Source organism: Danio aesculapii, chromosome 2 (assembly GCF_903798145.1).
Source record: "Danio aesculapii chromosome 2, fDanAes4.1, whole genome shotgun sequence".
Classification (NCBI taxonomy): domain Eukaryota; kingdom Metazoa; phylum Chordata; class Actinopteri; order Cypriniformes; family Danionidae; genus Danio; species Danio aesculapii.
The window spans coordinates 38107333-38132480 of record NC_079436.1 but is presented as its reverse complement, the minus strand read 5'-3'; the positions used below and the strand labels follow the sequence as shown (position 1 = coordinate 38132480).

Genomic DNA, 25148 nt, shown 5'->3' with positions numbered 1-25148 from the left:
ATCAAACATTTTTCTAGAATCATCGACCATAATTTTGTGGCTCAAAAGTATCTTTTCAGGCACCAGTACGGTTTTAAAAGTATCGATTTAGCACCGGTATTGAAATAACCTCAAACGATACCCAACTCTAGCAAACAATAACTATGTTTCCATCCACCTATTTTATGCGCATTTTGGATAGAAGCATAAAAAAAAAAATGTAAAAAAATAAATAAATAAAAAGGTTGATGAAAACGCCAAAATGCGCATAACAGAGTAGGAAAAACTTTTTATTCGATAAAACGTGCATAAACTATGATGGAAACACTTTTACAGAACAAACTCCACTATGTGAATTCAAAAAAGTCATGTGATTTTTAAATGATTCTGATTATTAATAGTATCCTGTACATATATTCATTTACTGTAAATCTCTGTTCATAGCTAATCTGTAAATATCACTATAGTTTTTCTATAACTGCACTTTATAACTTTTACCTATATCCTGCACTTGCTGCTATTGCACTGCTGGTTAGACCAAAACTGCATTTCGTTGCCTAGTACTTGTACATGTGTAATGACAATAAAGTTAAATCTAATCTAAAAAATTATGATTAAAATGTGTGTGAATAGACAAACCAGCAGGCTGAGCGCCTTGTAAAACATCTGAAATGTTGTTTTGGTCATTCTAAAACACTTTAAACATTTCAGTATTAGTGTTATTATATCATTAATTACCACCAGAACTGTCAAGAGCATCTGTGCTCCGCGTCTCATGCCTTCAAACACCACCACGCGTTCACTGCTTGTCAGCATACTGTCTTCTGTGGTGCAAGTAATTTATTAAATAAGTAAAAGATTCATACAGCTTCTCCTACTGAAGCAAATTCCGTTTCTACTGTTGATATTTGGCGTTAGTTAATCTGAAAGTGATGATTTTGTTCTCTTTGAATCATTGGATTGAATCTTTTATGCAATATTCCAGTTTTGCACATAAATTTAATTTGCATTTTGGATGGAAACATAGCTGGTGACTGTATTTGCATTTTTGGGTGATCCGTCTCTTTAAACTACAACATTTCTACATTCAGAAAGTCAAAAATGTTGTATGCATGTTCAACATTTATTTTAAAAACTTTTTTCTTTTTTCAAAAGCACAGTATTGCTGATATTAGTGTGAAACTGACCCAGAGCAATATATAATATAAGGTTTACAAAAAAAAAATAAAAAGACTGCACTAATCCTGTAGTCCCAACTAAAAATAATATTGGGAAAGTGGTCAAATGAATGTGTAGTCCTGGGAAAAGTAGTTTCATTTAATCTGCACTTTACATATACAGCTGGTTTGATAATTTTCCATTTAGTGCAACGACCTTCATATCTTATGCGTGACTCGAGTTTCCAAATACAACTTTTAAATACCCGTCAAAACACATACCAACCGATGCATCAGGATCCTGAAAAAAAAAAAAACACTTAAATAGCAAAAAAATCCAAGGTTTTATTGGGAGTAGGTTTAGTAACTGTGGAAACAGCAGATACATGTGAGAAGAGAAGAACAGAAGCCTACTCCCACTCAGTGAGAGTCGGCCAACTACTAGAGTTTTGGCTTGTCGTTAGTGTCCATTGGGAGACAGTGCCCCCCCTTATTTTATAATCATAAACAATTGCAACTAGAATGGCTGGGGTTGTAATACTACTGAAACTGTGGATGAAAACTCAACAAATAACATGGGTGAGAAAAATTACGGAAATAACTTCGAGAAGAGAGACAGCTTTGCTCACGTTCCCATACGCAGAAGAGCCGGCTTTTACAAAAGGAGTTAACATTAACTTTCATAGAAGCGGATATGATTTCATTAAGTGAACTCAAGTGCCTTTCAGGTCATATCAAATATCTGCTATTCATTCCTTATCTGACTGGTCTTACCCTTTCCTTTGAAACAACTGCTGTGGGCTCTTCCCTCATCTGCTCTCAAACCCTTCGCTCTAAGCTTTCTCACTCTGGTATTTTTGGTGCAACTGAAGCACATCTTCCTGCGAGACTCGTTCCCAGCCTTCGCTGTGGACGCGGTAGAGGTTGACTTGGCCTCCGCTGTAGGCGTCACGGTAAGTAGCTTGGTAGATGGCACGGCGACCCAAGTCGCAGGCTTCATCTATGGTCAAGTCGTATCGAAGGCCGCTGTCGACGACACCGTAGGCATACATGGATCCTGAACCAACAGCGAACAGGTCTCCGCATACACGATTGCCCTCTGAATCCACATAGTAGAGTCCTGCAATCAGAAAAAAAGGAAGAGCATAAGAGAGACCATCAGCGCTGCTTTACATCCTGCTGTGTTAAAAAGACAGGCGCCTCCACGAAAGATGAAAGCGATAAAAAAGAGAGAGAAAAAAAAACTTGAGAGAATTCAGTATATCGATCTAATGTTATGAACACAGGGTTATAAATAATGGTTTGAACAACACAAGGTCAAATCCATTTCAGTGAGTACATGTGCGAGAAGGAATCATGGGAAATGGGTGGTTGACTAGTTTTTTTTCTTTCTGACAGCCGGATGCTCGGTAGTTGTAGCTCGGTCTTGGGGGTAACAAGGAGTTTCAGCATGAAAGCGGGAAGGAAAAGCAGGACGAATTACAAAAGGAGAGCTTACGTCTTTCTAATATTAAAGGGACCACATTATGCTTTTTACATTTTCAACTTCCTTTGGTGAGTAATGTAGCTGTTTGAACATGAAAAAGATCTGCAGTGAACAAAAAGTACAAAGTCCACTTAATAGGGAATATTCTCTATATCAGTAAGTAGCATTTCTCCCTTAAATGCTTAGACATAGTCCTAAATTTCCCTTGGGGAATGTATACATAAGGGGCTTTTGCAGAGGTCAGTTACAAGAACTCCTGGTTCCTCAAGAACTATTTTCCCCTAGACCATTTTCCTGGTTGCACTGGTAGCGTTTAAGGATGCAAAATGATGCAAGGCAGATGACAGCAACATCAATAAGAGCGTACAACATCTTTAACAACTGGAGGATGGAGGACACCATAATTAAAACAGTACAATTTTCATTCACTCATTCATTTTCTTTTCTGCTTACTCCCTTTATCAATCAGGGGTTGCCACAGCGGAATGAACCACCAACTTATCCAGCACATGTTTTACGCAGCGGATGCCCTTCCAGCTGCAACCCAGCATTGGGAAACACCCATACACTCATTCCCACACATACACTACGGACAATTTAGCTTACCCAATTCACCTCTGGTGCATGTCTTTAGACTTGTGGGGGCAACCAGAGCACCCAGAGGAAACCCACGTGAACACTGGAAGAACATGCAAACTCCAGACAGAAATGCCAACTGACTCACCAGAGGCTCGAACCAGCAAAGCAACTTTCTTGTTGTGAGGTGACAGCGCTACCCACTGTGCACTACTCCAAATTGCAATCATAAGGCTAAAAATGTTCCTACAAAAAGAGGGTATTTCTAATTCATAGTTCTAGGAACTGTGAAAAAGTTCCTCTGCTATTCCAACAAATTGCATTCATAAGGCTAAAAATGTTGCGACAAAAAAGGCATTTCAATTTTATAGTTCTAGGAACTGTGAAAAAGTTCCTCTGGTAGCCCCTACTAAACTAATACAACATTTTAATTCCCACCCAAGTTCCAAAAAAGCCCCTGGTTGTGTTGTATTAGTACTGAGTTCAGAGGCAGAATTAATCTATTATAGAGAAAAAAAACATGTATATTGGTTTCCACACTTGCAGAAACTTACATTTGTATTATTTACATATATACATAGAGGAAGCGACATTGAGCATGTTTACACAGACACCAAAAATCAGATTATATTTCAATTAAAGCCTGGTTTATACTTCTGCATCAAGTGATCTGCGTGACCTATGGCGCAAGCCTTTGCACGTAGTCGTGCATTTATACTTCTGTGCGCTGTTTCTGTTGCTCTGCAATACACTTCCGAAACGCTAGCTGGCAGTAGGTGTCTATGTTTCGCTGTGTCGAGTTCTTCGCTGGTGTTTTGTTTTTTCTGAACGCTTCCTTAATGTACAAGCGGCTCAAATTCGCTCATTTTGAGGTGGGAACCAGCGGACGTGCAACAACTTTAATCATAAGGTATACACAAAACAGCAGTCTCCATCCGGAATTCCTTCACAGGACTCAACACTTGTAAACACCCGCTGCATCACGCTGACGCGGCTCTCACATCTGCCCACACTCGTCAGCGATACCAAGTCGACCAATCACAGAGGTTGCGCTCGCGTACGCGTTACATTTTTTGAGAGGTGCACGTCAGCGACGCCGACGGTTACGGCGAGGGGCTATGCGTCCACATGTAGGCTGCACTGTAGCATACGCGTGCGCTTGACGCAGAAGTATAAATCAGCCTTAAGAGAACACTCTGATTAAAGAGTCTACCATATAAACAGCATTTCTTGATTAATTTAATCCAATTAAGGTCGTAATCGAACTGAACAGAAATCGGATCAAGACATGTGGAGTATGCTGATTTTAGTCACATTATTGAAGTGCAGTACAGAAATGTAAACACCTCAATCAAACTATTACTGCCATGTAGGACTTTTCGCCATGTTTTGCGACAGGATAGTCTACACACACACAGTTTGACACTATTCTCTGCACCTGCTGAGTCAGTAAAGGACCACAGACACCTGCATCGCAAAATGCAATTTTTTTCTCCCATAAATCAAATTCCATTAAAACTTCACTCTTCCAGCAGTTAATAGTCGCATCCAATATCTCGTCTGTCGACGAGTGGGCATGCATGAAACGTTCCAGAAAGAAAGTGAAATTGAAAGTGCCAAAATGCAGATAAAGTCAACAAATGAAAAATGAAACACCCAAAATTACGATACTCTGGAGAAAATGTGGATAGCATGGTGACACAATGACGTTAAACGCATTATGTGCTAGAACATGTAATACGGGATCATGAAAGGAACATTCAAAAAGCAACTCATGTACACACCTTAATCACATTATTGTCTTATTCAGATTAAGGAAAAGAATTAGATTAATGATGTCCATGTAAACGTAGGCAGTGTTTTTATCGTCCACATGGAACAAAAACAGTTTTGATGGAAGTGTTTCACCAATCTAATGTAGTGATATACATGCTTTTTCTACCCCATGTGAACTTTGAGTGTGAACTTTTGGCATTTGTTTATTTTACATTAAAGAGAATCTTATTTCTCAAAAAAGTGCATTTACAACAGTATAAAAAAATGTTTGATGCATTTTGAACTAAAACTTTAGACACACAGGAACACCTAATACTTTTAAAATTTACATTTAACGAGAACATTATGTTACATTTATGTTTACGAGAACATTTAAAATAACAACGTGTACTACAAAAAGGGCATAATAGGACCCCTTTAAGTAATCTAAAAACAAACTGCTGATCAGGCACAGGCAAACACAGTGTCCACCTTGTGGCATTGCCCGAGGCGCCATCGATCGCTCCAAAAACACCAGAATTAATTATTGATCTATATCTGAAGACCCGACCTCTCACCAGACATGATGGACGATGCAGATCACATTCGATGAACTGGTGGGTCACTGTCTGGTCCAGGAGCAGATCACCTCAAGGCAGGTTTTAAGTGCCAAGAGGCTGTGCTATGACAAGACACGCTCCCACAGTAATGGTGACTATGTTCCATCTGTGCTCCAGCAAAATCAGGCTGCAGATGGACCAGTGATCTGATGGTTCACCCAAAAATGTACGCAGTCATCGTTTACTCACTTTTTGGAACGCAAAAGATATTTTAAGGAATATTTGAAGTGCTTTGTCCACACAGTAAATATCACTGTGGGTTCAAAAACAACATCATTGACTCATTGTACAGAAAAACCAAAAGATATGTCTTCTGTGTTCTGCAGAAGTCATGGAACACGAGGATGAGTAAACTATTTCATAGGCTCATAACAACCATAATGCAACATCTGCGATAACTGAATGATTCAGAGGGATAGTTCCCCAAAATAAATAATTTATTCTGTCATCATTTAGGGTGTACTCACACTAGGCTACCCGAACCATGCCCAGGCGCATTTGAGCCCCCTTTCCCAGCTCATATGACAACTGTGAGTGCTCCGATTCAGGCCTAAATGCAGTTCAGTTGGCAGGTCCTGGCTCAGTTGGAGGAGGTGTGCCAGAGCGCAGTTCGATTGGGCTTTGGTGCAGTAGTGTCAGTGCAAAGTGCACTTGAGCACAAAGTTGAACATCACATTTAAAGGACTATTTAATATGGATTTATTAATCATTGTTTCTTTTCAATGCACCCAAACTGTCATAGTTTATTAAAGATGAAAACCCTCCGCTGCAGGACAGCTGCCACCTTCAGCAAACCTCCTAATAAGTGCAGCGCGATGACTTCGAGCATCAAAAGCGGTGGATCTGTTCAGCAAAAGATTTGAATGTGTCATCGCATCCCAAAATACTTAAACTAATACAAAACAATAACTAAAGCAATCTTCATTGTACTGAGCGAGAGCGCTTCTAAAGCCTCATTCACACTACGAGCGACTCGCAGTGGCAAAGCAACAAGCAGCTGTTCATTTCAACAGAGAGTGAGCTACTTTTAGCGACCTGCATCTAGGTGAGCAACAGCAACCCTTGGTGACCAAGTGGGCACGACGAGTGACATGATAAAGTTGAGAATCATTTAACTTTATGTAAATGAAGAGTGACTTTGGAGCACCAGTAGAGATCACGTGATCCTCTCTCAGCTCGCTCAGAGTTTGGTTGTATTCTCCGTGCTGTAGACCTACACATACCTGTTTGCAGCAGGTCATACCCAGAGATTCAGACAGCTACAAAGTCGCTGCTAGTGTGAATGAGGCATAACTGAACAGTCAATGACGCAAGCATGCTCAGAAGGAAAAATTGCAGTGTGAGTGCAGGCCAAGGGGGAAAGGGGACGGACAATCTCGCTCCGGCACAGTTCAAGGCAATCATGCCTAGTGTGGGTACACCCTTACACTTGTTCAAAACCTGTGATTTTCTTCAATTAAACATGAAAGAACACATTTTGATAACCAATAAGCCCACATGGAATCTACGCGCGCAGATTTCCGCAGATTTTTAGCCCATCATTGATTCTGTTTATTTACTTGAATAAATGTGTGTACATTTATATTTATTCAGTTTTTTAAATTAATTTCAGCATTATTATTGACTAATATGAAAATGTTCATATTTATTTACAATACAGTTTGTAAAGTAATATTTTCTTTCTTTTAGTAGATATATTATGAGAGACTTGCTTTGTTTACCAAATAAAGTGGATCTTTCATTGTTAACATTAAAGTTTAAAAAGGTATTACTTTTTACTTAATACATAAATTTTTTAGTTATGATACTTCTACAATCATTCCGTATAAATCCGCAGATTTTTAACAAAATTCTCTGCATAAATAGCAAAAAATGTCCGCAGATTCTGTTTGGCCCTATAATGACTTCCATAGTATTTGTTTTTCCACTATGAAAGTCAATGATTATAGGATTTCAGCTTTCATCAAAATTTCTCCTTTTGTGTTCAGCAGAATCAAGAAACACAAAGGTTTGTAACCACTTAAGAATAAGCAAATAATGAGTGCATTGAAATATTTGGGGTGAACCATAACTTTAATACTTCAAAAAGTTACAAAAACATCAAAGTTCTAAGGCAACGGAGATTGAAAACAATAGTCTGGATTTGCTTTATGTGGAAGAACGTGAGACGGTCATTAAGCTGTTTAGACACTCTCATAACAAACTAATCCAAAAAGAACATGAAATATGTCACTTACCCATTAATAATCGCTTCGTATTAAACAAGCCACACTTGTTAACATTATACCCCATGCACCCTCATTGGGTAAAAACCCCCTATAAAAAAAAATGAGCGAGTTCATCTGTTCCCAACTCACAAAGATCACTAGTACTAAATCAGAAGTAATCTCAAATATTCCTTTTGTACTCTGCCAACTTAAACCAAAGTTCAATCCCCCAAATGAGCTCACAGACATTAAGAACATTCTAAAGAAAGTGAAGCTCAGATGTCTTCAACAAGCAATTTACACCCTCTGTATGCGTCGTTAGCTCGATCTGATAAACATTACAGCTCCCTAAAAATATGCAAGGTAATTTGGCATTTTGTAGACCCAAGTGTGATGACAAAAAACAGGTTAAAAATGCAATAGTACGTCTTCTTTCACCAGCAAGGCACCCGGTTCTCATTAGGAGCCAAATGCGAGGGTACTTGAACAGACTGTTGTTTTTTTTAACCGTTTTTTTATTTTTTTATTTTATTTTTTTTTACATACAACACCTGGGAACGCTTCATCACACAACGGTCGTCGCATGCTACCTGAGTCACTGAGAAAGGGTGGGGATGTAAAGGTGAACAAAAAAGGCACTTGAATTTGCGAGCCCTCGTAAAGCAGAGGCGGCGAAGCGGTAACGATCGCAGGATATGTTACGACAGCCCGGCTCCTTGCACTCCATCACAAAGGTGACAGGCAGTTAGATGTGCTAGACTGAAAGTGAGGCTGTCTGCATGTATGAATGGCAACTTCCAGACAAAAGGAATGCATCTACACAGGTGATTGGCTGACTGCTCTGCTGATTGTCACACAGCCATGGTTGGTTAAGAGTGCCGCTGATGAGAGCAGCTGCTCAGAAAGCAAAAGCAAGCGTGTGTACAGACGTGCGAGCATGCATGCACATCGGCGGTCCACGTCTGCAGAACATGAAAAGATAGCAGTTAAAGAACTCGGTTCGTCTTTGAGATAACAGTCTTGCTGATGTTTACAGCTCCTGGCAGGACAGACACTGCCTATATTTTCACAGCAGGTGCGGAACGTGTAATAGGAGTTGAAATTAGAGAAAGGATGCGGGTCATCACTGTTGCTTTTAGAGAAATTGAGCACAATTTTAGAGAAACTGTCACTGATGGATTGTTTGAATGTATTCGGTGGATCACAAGATTAAAAACTTTTCCAGAATTGAGGCTTGTAATGATCTGAGTGCTAACGGAGAAAAGAAAAATTGAGTTAAGTGGTTACAACAAAAAAGTTTTACTAAGGTAACAGGTATTTAAGATATTCAGTCAGAAAATCATGACTGCCTAAATCACCTTCCAGCTGCAATCCAGTACTGGGAAAGAGACATGTATTTTCATAAATTATTTTAATACATGAAATATTTTAAATAATTCAAATATTAAAACAGACTATTTAGATTATACTTGCATTTAACTATTCTACTGAGCTTTATTTTAGCAATATTTTAGTTTTAGGATTTTTAAAAAGAAAGATAACACTATTTTGTGTAGCTTTTTAATTCAAATTTCAAGTAAACAGTTTAATTATTTAACTATTAGGGTTTTTATCTTCTTATTAGAACAACCACAAAAGTGTCTGACAAAGAACAAAAAATATATAAAGATGAATCAATTAAAACGTACATAAACAATAACATTTAAACAAAATGTAATGCATAGTGTGTGTACACACATGTTTTTGTGACATATCAGGACACACATCTGCATAATGACACAGATGACACGCACATTACAAGGTGGTGAAATATGAAGACATTGCTGATGTCCTCATTTCTCCAAAAGCTAATAAAATCACACAGAATGAGTTTTGTTCATAAAGTAAAAGAGTAGACAGTTTCCTTTGAGGGTTGGATTTAGGGGTAGGGTGAGGTTAGAAGAAAAAAATAGAAAAAAACAGCTTGTACAGTATAAAAACAATGAAAACCCATGTAATGTCCACACATTTCACAAAAACAAACATGTATGCGTATCAACAAACAACACTAAAATAAGTGTTAATGCTGTAAAAAATATTCGTTAATTAACAGGTTCCGTATTTTATGATTTACAGTTTTTTTACGTTGGTGAATTGTATTGTGGGATGTAGATCTCTGCTCTGTTGACTTTTTCAACTGTACATTTTAATCAAAGTGACTATTACTAAAGTTGTACTAGTTTGAAACAACATTGTATAATAAATAATATAGAGAGAATTACTTCTGTAAAATAACAGATGATGTACAGGCAGTTAAATGCAAGGTTTTGTATCTTAATTTACAGCACCTTAACAGACAATGCATCGCATCCAACTATTAAAAATGTCAATAAAAGTCACTTTTTCAAACTTTACACATCAATACTTGCTGGCAAAAACATCAGGGTCCTGTAATGCAATTAAAAAACATAAATAAATAATAATAATAATAATAATAATAAACATGAATCACAAAGTACAGCAAATTGTTACTTTACAAATATTTTTACAGCATCCTATGACATAAAAATGTGGGTGACATTTTATGCCTGCATAAATGTAAAATCATATTTAGCTCAATGCTTAATTAATAAATAAACAGAACGATTTATCCACAAAACATATGACCCCCCAGGATTGTTTTGGTCAAAGATTACATGCGCTTCACACTTTCCCTTGTCACTGAATCACTTGAGACGAATCTTAATAGCAGTTATAAACCGTGCCATAACTCAAGCAGCAAAGAGGGAAGCGGCGCTCCAATAACAGCCAGGCTAAAGCTCTGGGGCGTCAACAGTGGTCTCGGCGGACGCTGCACTGCATTAAATTTTATTATCAGCATCTTTTGTCAGAACCATATCACAGTTTGTGTTCAATTTATTCCTCACAGCGACTTAAGACACTTTATCACAGGAATAAGAGCGCCAGACACTGTTAAAGCAGTAAATGTGCTTTGTTTAATCAAGATTGATTTAATTTGCGCAACATTTACCTCTCTATTGAATCACAACGCATCGTAACAGCCAGTGCTGCTATTGAACTTCCAACAGCAATCATTACTTGCAGAATTGCCTGGAATATTTACCACGTACATTTGTTAGCCTGTCAGGTGAAGGTTGTTTTTTGGGAAGAGCCACACTGGCCTGTGTCACCGCATAAACCTCAATTGATCGAGCTGACGCGACTTTGCATGCGACCTGATCGCCCTGTCTGAAAGCCGCGTCCATCATGGTGCTGCTCCCTCCTGGCCCACAGTCACCGGAATATTGATTTCCCATTACTGTGTCAGTGTGCAGGGCCTTTTTAAACACACTGGCCCTGATGTAGAGCAGTTACAGCACCTCAGTGTCTGCAGCTGAGAAATGCATCACTAGCACAGGACACTGCATCGCCATCTGCTGGTACAAGCTCAAATTAATCCCTGCTTTGCACACTCATGCTTACCATCTGCAATTTGTAGCAGTCCTTTATCTTTATGTGCGTGTGTGTTGTTAAAACTAAAAGACATGACAAATACAGGTTTTACAAGGATTATTACATTACATTTATAATTATACATTTATTAAATAAATAAATTTTATAATAATTTTATATACACGGCACAACGGCAATTTCTTTATATTTTAATAAAAATTATTATTATTATTATTAAACATAGAAAAATTACATCATTAATATTATATAATATTCATAAATATTAAATAGAAATGAGCACAAATTACATAATTACATTCACATTATTAGTAAAATATTAAATGCGTGTTTGCATTGCAACAAATATACACACTCAGGTCCATAATATTAATATTACTAGTATTAATAATATAAACATTTAAATGTTTTATAAATAATAACAAATTAATGTTGACAATTAATTACAATAATATTATATAATAAAAATAATCAAAAATATATGTAATATAATAATGAACAATTAAACAATAAAATTAATAATAAAAACATATTAAAAAAGTAAATGTTTTAAATTAAATAATCATGATTATAATAATAATATTGATAAGAATGATTAATAATAACAATAATAACAACATTTATCTAATAAAATTGCGATAATATAATATAATATAATATAATATAATATAATATAATATAATATAATATAATATAATATAATATAAAACAAACTATAATATTAATAATAAGAAACAGGTATTAAAAAGTTAATGTTGGTAGTAATGTTTTATATTAAATAATAATGATAATAATGATAATAATAATAATAATAATAATAATAATAATAATAATAATAATAATAACAACAACAACAACAACATCTAATAAATACAATAATATAATATAGAATGATATAATATTGAAAAATTAAAAAATAATATTAATAATAATAAAAACATTTAATAAAAGTACATGAGCGATACTAAAAAAAAAAAAAATGTACAAATTCTAAATATCTTTATTTTAAAAATGCATCTGTCGGAATGGGCTTAAACAACTGCCTGGTCTGCTTACGATCTGCAATTTCTAGCAGTAATTTCTCTGTCTTTTCCAGTCAGTATTTGCTTCATTTAGCTTTGCACTCCTCATATTAGGAAGCAACAGAATGAACTGAAAATGGGCAGAGCTCACCATTAAGACCATTAGATTAAAAGCCTCTCATAGATCTAAATGCAACGTCCAATTAAGAAAAAATGGACATCAATCATGGTGTAGAAAAGCAAAGGTCTCCAGAGTCCATTAATGCGCAAGTTTTGTGATGCATCTTAAAAACAAAGTCACAGTGCTGCATATTAAATCCAGATTCCGGCTACTGCTGGGGACTGGCAGGAAATTATGATGATAGAGCTATTTTTACAAAGCTATTCCAGCAGAAAGGGAGAATCAAATCAGCAGAGAAAATAATCACATAATTTGTCCCCATGCCAACTGCAGCAATCACTGAAAACATAAATGGCGCAAAAAAACTGTGGTCCCTTCTGACAATCTTTTGCATCACAAAGCTATTCCAGATGCAAACAGGTTGCAGCTGGAATATTTCTGCTTAGTGCCTTTGATGGAAGCAGAGTAAAAGCGAAAGAGGAAAACCACCTAATTAAAGGCAAACATTATTGTAAACAGCATTACGCGATATATAATTAGCATAATCCTTAGTTCCAGGGCTCGCTGGAACATTTTATACGAGCATATCAAGCAGGTGAGATATATGAATAGCCATGGAATTTTTGCATGAAATTACAATAATGTTCATATAATGTCATATATTGCAATACTACGACAAAAGCAACCACCATAATTCATGTATGCATGCATTTGTGTGTGTGATATACAGTTGACGTCAGAATTATTAGTCCTGTTCAATTTGAATAATTTTTTCTCCCCAGTTTCTGTTTAAAGAAGATTTCTAAACATAGCAGTTTTAATAACTAATTTCTAATAACGGATTTCTGTCTTTTCCACGATGACAGTACATAATATTTTACTAGATATTTTTGAAGACACTAGCATTCAGCTTAAAGTGACATTTAAAGGCTTAACTAGGCAAGTTAGAGTAATTAGGTCATTGTATAACTAGTTTGGTCTGCAGACAACTAAATATATTGCTTAAGAGGGCTAATAATATTGACCTAAAATGTTTTTTTTTTAATGTAAAGATCTAAATTCTCCAGAAGAAAAAATATTAAAAGGAAATGCTGTGAAATTAATCCGTAATCAGTTAATCCGTTAAATATTACTAATAATCGGGGCTAATAATTTTGTCCTCAACTGTATGTAGGCCTGTAACGATAAGGAATTTTTGTTGTGTGGTATATCAGCTCGTTAAGTGTGACATCACACGAAGTGGCTTCCGAGTCCAAGCGCTATATCAAACTGTATGGGGACACACATCAAATGGTAATAATAAACGTTTACAAAGCGGTGTAATACTTTCGAAAATCATGATCGTAATCTATATAACCTTGCCTAATATCAGATGGCCAGAAAGTGATTTTTTTTTATAAATTGTTAAAATTTTGGTATTTGTGACGCAGCAAGTCCAGAGACTGATGTGTACACTATGACTTTATTTAAAATTCACTTCAATGTGAGATATGACTAAAAAGTGGCCATAAACGAATATTTTCTCAATTCAAGTGAGTAGCGGCTAGGACCCGAAAATAGTATTTCATATGTCACGATTTAACAAGTAGAATGCCACAGAAATTGTTACGATAAGTGATAATCTTGTCATTTTGAGATCATTTTATGCCACTGATTATATAATGATATAATCGCATTATAAGAAATACTTATCATTCTTAAGGTTTTTTCAATTCTATAATTTGATGTTAAAAAAGTAAATGTCCTATTATATGCACTATTAAACGTCCTATTGGTTTAGAATTGGACATTTACCTTTGACAGCAGTGAGGTTAAATGTAAATGTCATTGTAAAATTGCTTCAACGTTATCTGTGAATTTGTAAATATATATTGCAATGGCATAAACTTATTGAGATCTCCGAGTATTGCATGATAAGTTGATATCTGACAGGCCAAAGTGTGTGTGTGTGTGTGTGTGTATAAAAGTCACATATTTATTACTATAAATAGTATTTGACAATAGCATAAGATGCATGACATAACAATCATAGCCATGTTCCATTTCTATATACATTAAAAATTCTAAAATATATACATGACATTTTATCATAAAATGTAAAAAAATGTTTTGTTAAATTATAAAAACATTGTATATTAAATATAAATTGTATATAAATATAATTTATATATAAATGTCACATTACATTATTAACATAATCTAATATACAATGATATGAATCAAATATATGATAACTTTTATGTAATTTAACATTATGGTTATGAAATCCAACTTAATAGGTAGCCTGTAAAGATGACAAATCTGAGGATAAGATGATAATATTTTAAGGACATAGTAAGAGCAGCTATAGGTTAAAATAACTAAAATATATTTGCCCCTCATTGAGGCGGCATATATTGTATAAGCTATTGGGTTACACGAAAAAATACTACAGTAAATACTAAAGTGATTAGAAGCATACTAAAGATAATTACTTGAATTAAACTGTAGTAGAAATTATATTGTTGCTGTGGTACGACACTACTGTAGTAATAAACAAAATATTAAATAGGCTTCAGTTTCTATAATTATACACCATCATAATGCACCACAGTTTACACTAACGTTACAGTATTTCTTACAGTTTATCTGTTTACTATACTACAGTATTCGGTAGCATTTATTAACAGAGTTATACACAATATACACTACTATGTGGTTCAAAAAATGTTTATTACAAATTACTATAGTTTTTCCCCATGCGGATATCTTCCAGACATCGCAAAGTATCAGCTGAAAGCATACAAAACCGCGGCGCAAAGTCTAAATTATTATTTATTTATTTAATTTACAAGGGGGAACAAGTGCTCCACAATAATAACCATCTAGTTTTGTCAAAAGGGTTGCTTTTCTTTTTTTGTTCTGTTAATGAACTTACTATTAACAAACATTCACCGCTGCAGCGCATCTTGATGTTTACGTTACGGGTGTTTATTCAACTGAAACACTAGTAAAGACTTGGATTATTGCGAAACAAGACGTAGATTTCATTACAGCAACTAGATATTAAAGTTTGAGGACAAACTTTATGGTGGCTTAAAAAGCCGAGTCTGAATTAGCATGTTACTAGCATGAATTAGCAAGTAACTAGCATGATTCTAACATAAATAAGCATGTAACTAGCATGATTCTAGCATGAATTAGCATGGTACTAGCATGTTTCTAGCATGAATTAGCATGATTCTAGCATGAATTAGCATGTTACTAGCATGTTTCTAGCATGAGTTAGCATGTTACTAGCATGTTTCTAGCATGAATTAGCATGTTACTAGCATGATTCTAGCATGAATTAGCATGTTACTAGCATGTTACTAGCATGTTATTAGCATGATTCTAGCATGAATTAGCATGTTTCTAGCATGAATTAGCATGTTATTAGCATGATTCTAGCATGAATTAGCATGTTACTAGCATGATTCTAGCATGAATTAGCATGTTACTAGCATGATTCTAGCATGAATTAGCATGTTACTAGCATGTTTCTAGCACGAATTAGCATGTTACTAGCATGTTTCTAGCATGATTTAGCATGTTATTAGCATGATTCTAGCATGAATTAGCATGTTATTAGCATGATTCTAGCATGAATTAGCATGTTACTAGCATGATTCTAGCATGAATTAGCATGTTTCTAGCATGAATTAGCCTGTTACTAGCATGATTCTAGCATGAATTAGCATGTTACTAGCATGATTCTAGCATGAATTAGCATGTTATTAGCATGATTCTAGCATGAATTAGCATGTTACTAGCATGATTCTAGCATGAATTAGCATGTTACTAGCATGAATTAGCATGTTACTAGCATGATTCTAGCATGGATTAGCATGTAACTAGCATGATTCTAGCATGAATTAGCATGTTACTAGCATGTTTCTAGCATGAATTAGCTTGTTATTAGCATGATTCTAGCATGAATTAGCATGTTACTAGCATGATTCTAGCATGAATTAGCATGTTACTAGCATGTTTCTAGCATGAATTAGCATGTTACTAGCATGTTTCTAGCATGAATTAGCATGTTACTAGCATGATTCTAGCATGAATTAGCATGTTACTAGCATGTTTCTAGCATGAATTAGCATGTTATTAGCATGATTCTAGCATGAATTAGCATGTTATTAGCATGATTCTAGCATGAATTAGCATGTTTCTAGCATGAATTAGCATGTTATTAGCATGATTCTAGCATGAATTAGCATGTTACTAGCATGATTCTAGCATGAATTAGCATGTTACTAGCATGTTTCTAGCATGAATTAGCATGTTACTAGCATGTTTCTAGCATGAATTAGCATGTTATTAGCATGATTCTAGCATGAATTAGCATGTTATTAGCATGATTCTAGCATGAATTAGCATGTTTCTAGCATGAATTAGCATGTTACTAGCATGTTTCTAGCATGAATTAGCATGTTACTAGCATGATTCTAGCATGAATTAGCATGTTACTAGCATGATTCTAGCATGAATTAGCATTTTACTAGCATGATTCTAGCATGAATTAGCATGTTACTAGCATGATTCTAGCATGGATTAGCATGTTACTAGCATGTTTCTAGCATGAATTAGCATGTTACTAGCATGTTTCTAGCATGAATTAGCATGTTACTAGCATGATTCTAGCATGAATTAGCATGTTACTAGCATGATTCTAGCATGGATTAGCATGTTACTAGCATGTTTCTAGCATGAATTAGCATGTTACTAGCATGTTTCTAGCATGAATTAGCATGTTACTAGCATGATTCTAGCATGAATTAGCATGTTACTAGCATGTTTCTAGCATGAATTAGCATGTTACTAGCATGATTCTAGCATGAATTAGCATGTTACTAGCATGATTCTAGCATGAATTAGCATGTTGTTAGCATGATTCTAGCATGAATTAGCATGTTTCTAGCATGAATTAGCATGTAACTAGCATGATTCTAGCATTAATTAGCATGTAACTAGCATGTTACTAGCATGATTCTAGCATGAGTCAGCTTGTTTCTAGCATGAATTAGCATGTAGTTAGCATGATTCTAGCATGAATTAGCATGTTACTAGCATGACTAGCATGTCACTATCGTGTTGCTAGCACCTTTCTAGCAAGATTAGCATGTCAGTAGGAAGTTTAAACTGTTAGCATGTGTTAGAAAAGCTAGTCACAGTCTCTGGGACAGTTGCTAGGGTGCTGAAATTGGTTGCTAGAGAGTGGCTAGTAAGTTTAAAGGTAATCAGTGATTGGCTGCTGGCTAGACTGAGTTGAATAAGGCCAGACTCTAGTCTGTAGGACAGTCTGATGCAGAGTTATGAGCTTACAAAGGTTGATCCAATGTTAAGTAAATGGGAGTCTTTTACAATGGAAGTCTATGGGACAGTTGCTAGGGTGCTGTAAGTGGTTGCTAGGGAGTGGCTAGTAAGTTAAAAAGTCATCAGTTATTGGCTGCTGGCTAGACTGAGTTAAATGAGTCCAGTTAGAAGTCTGTAGGACAGTCTGATGCAGAGTTATGAGCTCACAAAGTTTGACCCAATGTTAAGTCAATAGGACTTTTGGGATTTTTCTGGGTCGTTTTTCGGAAAACCCAAGGTCGGATCAGTTAGAAAAGATATAGCAACCCGAGTCAGACCAGTTTGAAGGTTTGACGAAAGTTTAAAGTATGTAGCTTGAAACGCCTAGGAGGAGATACACTTAGAAATTAGTCTAAGAAGAAGAAGAAGAAGAAGAAGAAGAAGAAGAAGAAGAAGAAGAAGAAGAAGAAGAAGAAGAAGAAGAAGAAGAAGAAGAAGAAGAAGAAGAAGAAGAAGAAGAAGAAGAAGAAGAAGAAGAAGAAGAAGAAGAAGAAGAAGAAGAAGAAGAAGAAGAAGAAGAAGAAGAAGAAGAAGAAGAAGTTTAAGATAGATAACAGTATGTTGGCTTTTCAAGCCACCATAATTATATGGCAGGGTACGTTATTAATAATCTCCTGGATTTTGTATAAGTGTGGTGGTGTTTGAATCTGATTTTTATAAAACATATTAACATATTTTTACACACAGCTTGGCCTGTATTTAATATTTATTGGTGCTGTCAAACTAATTATCGTGTTCAAAAAAAGGTTTGTACACATGGATGTATTAAATAAATGTTGATTACATGCCACGTTTTCTTCTGTTTTTCAGGCGGTTTCTTGAACTTTCTCCCCTTTATGAGCAAAAACTTTTGGAAGTCTGTAAAAGCTGTTCGGCATTTCTTATTTTGGACGATTTAAACAATTATAAACAACATAAAACAGAAATATTTTGATGTTCTGATAGCGATTCTTATGTAGGAGAATCACTTCCTCCATCTGAATCATCAATGACGTCATGTGAAAACAACCTACATTTTGAAGGCCTTACCAAAAAACCTAAAAAACTTTAGGTAACGAGTGAAACATTCAATTTTAAAGATGAACGAATGAATTCAATCAAAACAAGATGAGAGAAAGAGTTTCGAATTTATTGCCATATCAGCTTCTCTGGCTATTTCATGGCAAAACCAGAACATTTTACTGTTACATCACTTTTCTATAACAATAAGAACTATAACAAGAACTATAACAATAAAAGACATCAATCAAAACATGCTAAACAAAAAAATTAATTAATTAATCTTTTTAAATTTTTAATTAAGTGTTTATATGATCTTTCAACCCATTTGAATGGAATTTAACCATTTAACCAATTTATTTATATGATAAAAAATAAAACGGTTTAATCAAGCTACAACTAACACATACATAACACAACACATGCATATGATAATTACCTGGCCCTCTTTTGTCCCAGCCGCAGACCATCGTGCCCATGCTGAGGCCCATGCCTTTGTACTGATACACCATGTTAGCCAGCAGTTTGGATGCAGCTGCCACTGAAATGCGCTCTTTGTTGCGGAGCTCATAAATGCGACACTGCCTGGCCAGCAGTCGTTCCCAGAAGCTGCAATCTGCTGCTCCTCCTGCCATGGTGCCAAGCAGGTACGGGTTGATTTCAATCACCTTCTTCACTGTCTGTGAAGCGATGTAGGCGCCCGCGGTCGCTCTCGAATCCACAGCCACAATCACACCATGCTGAAACTGAGACAGATGACACAAATATGTTGGTGAAGCTTGCAAATTGAACTTTTTTACTTTAAATTTAATAACAGAAAATGAAAACCAAGGCGACCAAGGAACCAATGTGTAGCTGGTTGGTGTAAAACGGATAGCTGGCAGATGCTGAAACCATCTGGCTATATAAAAGCTTTTTTGGTCCATTGAGAGTCCTTCAAAAGTAGCCATTTAGTCATTTTTGTTCAAATGCAAAAATGTGTAATATTTTAAAGCAAAACTAAAAATATTTAAAGGTCCCATGAACTGCTTTGAAATGTGTATTTTTATTGAAAATTTTACCTAAACTCAAGAGAAACAGGGCAGGAAATGTAGCTCTTCCCCTTTAAAAAAACAGCCATTAATATTTTGTTTTTAATCACAGCTCTGCCAGTGAGAGTGGTTGAGATCTAGTGCATCAATTAAAAAGCAAATGAGAAGCATCTTGAAGGGGGCAGGACATGTCAGATACTGGAGAGCATTTGATTGGTCTGAAGATTTAATGAGAAACAGAAGTATTAAGCTGCGGTCTCACTTGACTTTTCTTTCCATAGACTTCCATTCATACGCACACGAATGCGTCAGACTGGAAATGCAAGGTCATACGTCAAGTTTCACAGGTTGCTGCGGTGCAAAGTTTGAGCTTGGTGAACTCTGACCTGCGAAATCGCATCACTTGACTGCGCGAGACCAATCAAGGATCAAAACATGACCTCTCTGGACAGAAATGTAAAACATGGAGCAATCGCTCACTTTTTTAATGTCTAAACATCTTGTTTAATCCCACCCCTTTTCGCAGCGCAGTACGACAGAATTTCGCTCACACAAAGCCCAGTGTGACCGCAGCTTGAGGTGATGTAAAAAAAAAAAATTCTTTATCCATTTAGCCAGAAGTGACAAACTACAAGCTGTGGATGATTATATCCCCTGAATGGGAGTTTTGTTATTGTTTTGGAGCACTATAGCTGATAGATATCTTTAAGACTATAATGATTATTATTAACTAAAAAATCTTTAGTTAAAAAAAACAAAATAAAAATGTATTTTAATTTCACAGGACCTTTAAATTACTTTATTTCCTTTAGTCCACAGGTCTCAAACTCAATTCCTGGAGGGCTGCAGCTCTGCAGTTTTGCTCCAACCCTAATCAAACACAGCTGATCCAATCAATCAAGGTGTTCAAGACTACATGACACTACTAGATCAGCTGCGTATGATTAAGGTTGGAGCAAAACTGCATCGAAGATATTGATGACTTTTTTTATACAGCAGAAAATTAAGAAATATTTTGAGCTTAAATCTTGGCTCTTGGAGATCTATAACAATGCAAGTCAACAGCTATCTGCAATTTTGAAAGTAAAAAAAAAAAAAAAAAAACAGGTAAATCTAAAACCCGTTAGGCCAGTCATGATTAAAAAAAAAATTGTTGTGTGATATATTGTTACAGAAATGATTGCAATAAGTGATATTTTTGTCATTGTAAGACCATTCTATCCTACCAATTACATGATTATAAAATAGCATAATAAGGCAAATAGGCATAAAAACTTTCTAGGAATGAGAAAATTCTCTAAGCTCATTGAAATTCTGCAATTTTAGGTTTAAAAAGTAAATGTCTTAATATAAATAGACACTGGTGATGTAGAGTGTAAATGTATTTGTAAAATGGCTTTAACCTCATTTGTAAATGTGGCATTTTTATCGAAGTAGACTGCAGCTCTGAAACAGAGCTCATTTGGACGACTTGTTCCAATCCATCAATATTTTAAAGCAAATGTGAAAATTCACTTGTCAGTTAAACACTGTTCAGGGCTGGCAAAATTGTTTGTGTTGTGACCAATTGCTGCGCATTTCATTTGTTTGTGTTGTGAGAATTTGCAACACGTGTGCTGTCAAATTGGTGAAGATCGTTTCTTAATTTGCTAGTGTTTTTTGTAATTGCATGTGCTTTCTTAAATTGCAGAGTGTTAAGCTCTCTCAGCCACCGTACACCGAAAATTTACTACTGATAACAGAACCGAGCATCTCTGAAAACATGTGTGTGACATTTTAATTTAAATTGTCGTTTTCCAGATTTGGATTGTGCACACTATCATTTTAATACAGGTTCCAGCATTCGGGGTAAGCACAGGAATGGACCATTTTGATGAAAACATATTTCTCTTCCTGCTAAATTGTAAACCGTCACTTAACAACACATGCATAATTATGCAAGAATGTCATGTTCTGACTCAATAGTACTCAGAAATAATATTTAGTCTCTTGCATGGACCAACTGTGTTGCATCATAAGACCTCAATGTACTATAAGGAGCCACAGGTAATAATTTGCGCCTTTATGGTTTTTTGACTCTCTAAGCCAGGGGTGTCCAAACTCAATCCTGGAGGGCCGGTGTCCCTGAGGGTTTAGCTCCAACCCTGATGAAACACACCTGAACCAGCTAATCAAGCTCTTACTATATATACTAGAAACCTCCAAGCAGGTGTGTTGAAGCAAATTGGAGCTAAACTTGGCAGAACACTGACCCTCCAGGACCGAGTTTGGACACTTCTGCTCAAAGCTGATGACTTGCACCATAATTTTGGTGAAAACGAACTGATGAAAGAAACCTCACCTACATCTTGGACTGCCTGAGGGTGAATAAATTAACAGGAAAATTTTTTTTTTTTGGATGAACAATGCCTTTAATTACAGTACATCATATCCATGAATAATTTTAAAGTTCTATCATGAGCACAAATGAGATTAATGTAATCCCGTCTGCTTCTTTTTTTACATTACAGTTCACGGTCCAATAAGCCAACTTCAAACTTACCAACTTAAACAGAATGATACTTCAAAAATTATTAGTAGTTTTTGCAACTAATAGACTGTCATTGGCTAGGGTTGAGCGATATAGCAAAAATACAATCTCCATATTGAATGATAACAATATACATTTCAATACAAGTTGTTAATGCATCCAGTTTTAACAAGTCAAGTACCCCAACAATGACTGAAGCCACAAAATTTAGAGGATCCATTAAATGGCATAACATATTTTTGGATAACAAATTTTCAGTGGCCAAAAAAACGGCACATCTCTAATATCAACACACTTTTAGATTCCCATTGTTGCACATTTCTGTTGTGTGATTAGCTCTTAGATCAATATAGAGCAAAAAAAATAAAAAAATCACAGCTTATCATTGTTATTGACATCAATTTTATTGCAATTCGATATAATACTGTTTATCGGCTCAGCCCTAACTCAGGCTTAATTATAATATATTAAGTGCCACTTATTCAAATAAAATTACGCAACTAAAAAGGTCTGGCAAAATGGCAACTTTTACAAAACTGTCATAGTTTTAATATATAGCCAACACATTTGACAATAACTCAAACTCCGTTCTAGTAATAATTGTGTCAGTACAATAATCAACACATGCATTGTGGTCTATGTAGGCCACAAAAAGCACATTAGGTGCTGTGTCATTATCGGTCTTATCCTGACAGACTTTAATTTTACACAATGAAGCAAAGCTGGAGTATGTACACATCCATACTGTAATAAATCCTATTTTGCATTTTTAATAAACACTTCTGCAGACTTCGTAGAGCTATAAACAAAATTTAAAACAGTTTATGACGCATTCGTTTGCGGTTATTGTTAGTAAAACAAAATGGGGGCGCTCTGCTTCAATAATTACACGCCAAAAAGAACTCATTAAAACATTTATCAAATGTAATAACGTAAAAAAAAGATTAAAGGAGTAGACAGCGGTGTAAACATAGTGACTGAAACTAACAGCCTCATGTTATATTTACTTGTCTATTGAGCCCTTTCCTTTTCATCACACACACATCAAGTATACTGTAAATATGAGTGCAGTAGACACATGCTCTTGATTGTATAATTGTTATGTGTAAAATAAGTTATCTGTAAGGAAGTATCCACAGCTTTTAAACCCTTTAAATGCTATTAGCTGCTGGCTAAATGAACTCACTTTGAATGCTAAGGTGGTCGTGCCATGAAGAAACTCAATTTTTCTCTCCGGTTCATCGTCTTCACCCAGAGTCTTTACGGCGAAGTTTGGGCTGTCACCGAGAGCGGCTCCAAAGCCGAGATTTGTCTGGTTTAAGCCACATCCGTGAGCAAAAGACCGGTCAAATTGATCTGAAAAATCCGCAGACTCATTCCGCAAAATACTAGACAGCGCCATGTTTTAGAAAACTGACCAGAAGCGGCGTCTGCTTCTTTGTATGTTACGTGTGAGTAAGTGAAACATTATGGAACCACATCGCCATCTAACGCTCAGGATGACTAACTACAGCAAAAATGCCACACTTGGGAGTCAAGCTATTTAATCAAACGAAATATGCTCAAAAAACATTAATTAATTCCCTAAACGATCCATGAAAGAGGCTGACAATGATCGTTTAGGGAATTAATTCATATTTTTACACGTATCTTCTCAAGTCACAGATTGATTGACAACAATGATGATGCTAATGCTGTGAATGATTCATTTTACTTTGGCTTAGTCCCTTTATTCAACAGGGGTTACCACAGGGGAATGAACCACCAACTTATCCAGCATATGTTTTACTCAGCAATTGCCCTTCCGGCTGCAATCCAGCACTGGGAAACATCCATACACACTCATTCACACTTATACACCACGGCCAATTTAGTTTTTTTCAATTCCCCTATAGTGCATGTCTTTGAACTGTGGGGGAAACCGGAACACCTGGAGGAAACCCGCGTGAAGAACATGCAAACTCCACACAGAAATGTCAACTGACCCAACCGGGAGTCAAACCACCCTACTGAAAAAACCAGCTTAAGCCAGCCTAGGCTGGTTGGCTGGTTTTAGTTGTTTGACCAGCCTGGTTTTAGAGGGGTTTTGGCCGTTTCCAGGCTGGTTTCCAGCCATTTTCAGCCTGGTCTTAGCTGGTCAGGGTGGAAAATGACAAGCTAAATCCAGCTAAAACCAGCCTGACCAGCCTGGTTTAAGCTGTACATAGCTGGTTTTGGCTGGTCATCCCAGCCTGACCAGCTAAGACCAGGCTGAAAATGGCTGGAAACCAGCCTGGAAACGGCCAAAACCCCTCTAAAACCAGGCTGGTCAACCAGCTAAAACCAGCCAACCCACCTAGCCTGGTTTAAGCTGATTTTTTTCAGTAGGGCAGCGACTGTCTTGCATGTGAGGTGACAGTGCTAACCACTGAGTCACCGTGTCACCTTAGCACAAATCATGGTACTAAATTATATATTAATAAAAAAAATTTCTGCAATTCAATTAAAATCATGGATAATATGACAGATGCTCTTCCAGCTGCAACCCAGTACTGGGAAGCATCATACACACTCATTCACTGTGGCCAATTTAGTTTACTTTTATAATTTAGTTTACTCAATTCACCTAATACCCACATGTCTTTGAAGTGTGGGGGAAACCCATGCGAACATGGGGAGAACATGCAAACTCCACACAGAAATGCCAACTGACCCAGCCGGGACTCGAACCAGCAACCTGAGCTACTGAGCCACTGTGTAGCCTTAGCACAAATCATGTTACTAAATTATATATTATTATACAATTTTTTTTTTCCCTGCAATTCACTTATAAAGCATGGAAAATATAATGATTTTTTTT

At 36.0% G+C, this 25148-nt stretch overlaps 1 protein-coding gene across 1 annotated transcript; it reads right to left on the bottom strand.

The window, feature by feature from the left end:
• Positions 1 to 1461: 1461 nt before the first annotated feature.
• On the bottom strand, positions 1462 to 23738 carry psmb5 (proteasome 20S subunit beta 5). Its single transcript, XM_056479107.1, has 3 exons — positions 23496 to 23738; positions 19188 to 19494; positions 1462 to 2256 (listed from the first exon to the last, which is right to left on the bottom strand). The coding sequence occupies exons 1-3, from the start codon at positions 23709 to 23711 to the stop codon at positions 1970 to 1972; spliced, it is 810 nt and encodes a 269-aa protein (XP_056335082.1). The 5' UTR covers positions 23712 to 23738; the 3' UTR covers positions 1462 to 1969.
• Positions 23739 to 25148: the final 1410 nt, after the last annotated feature.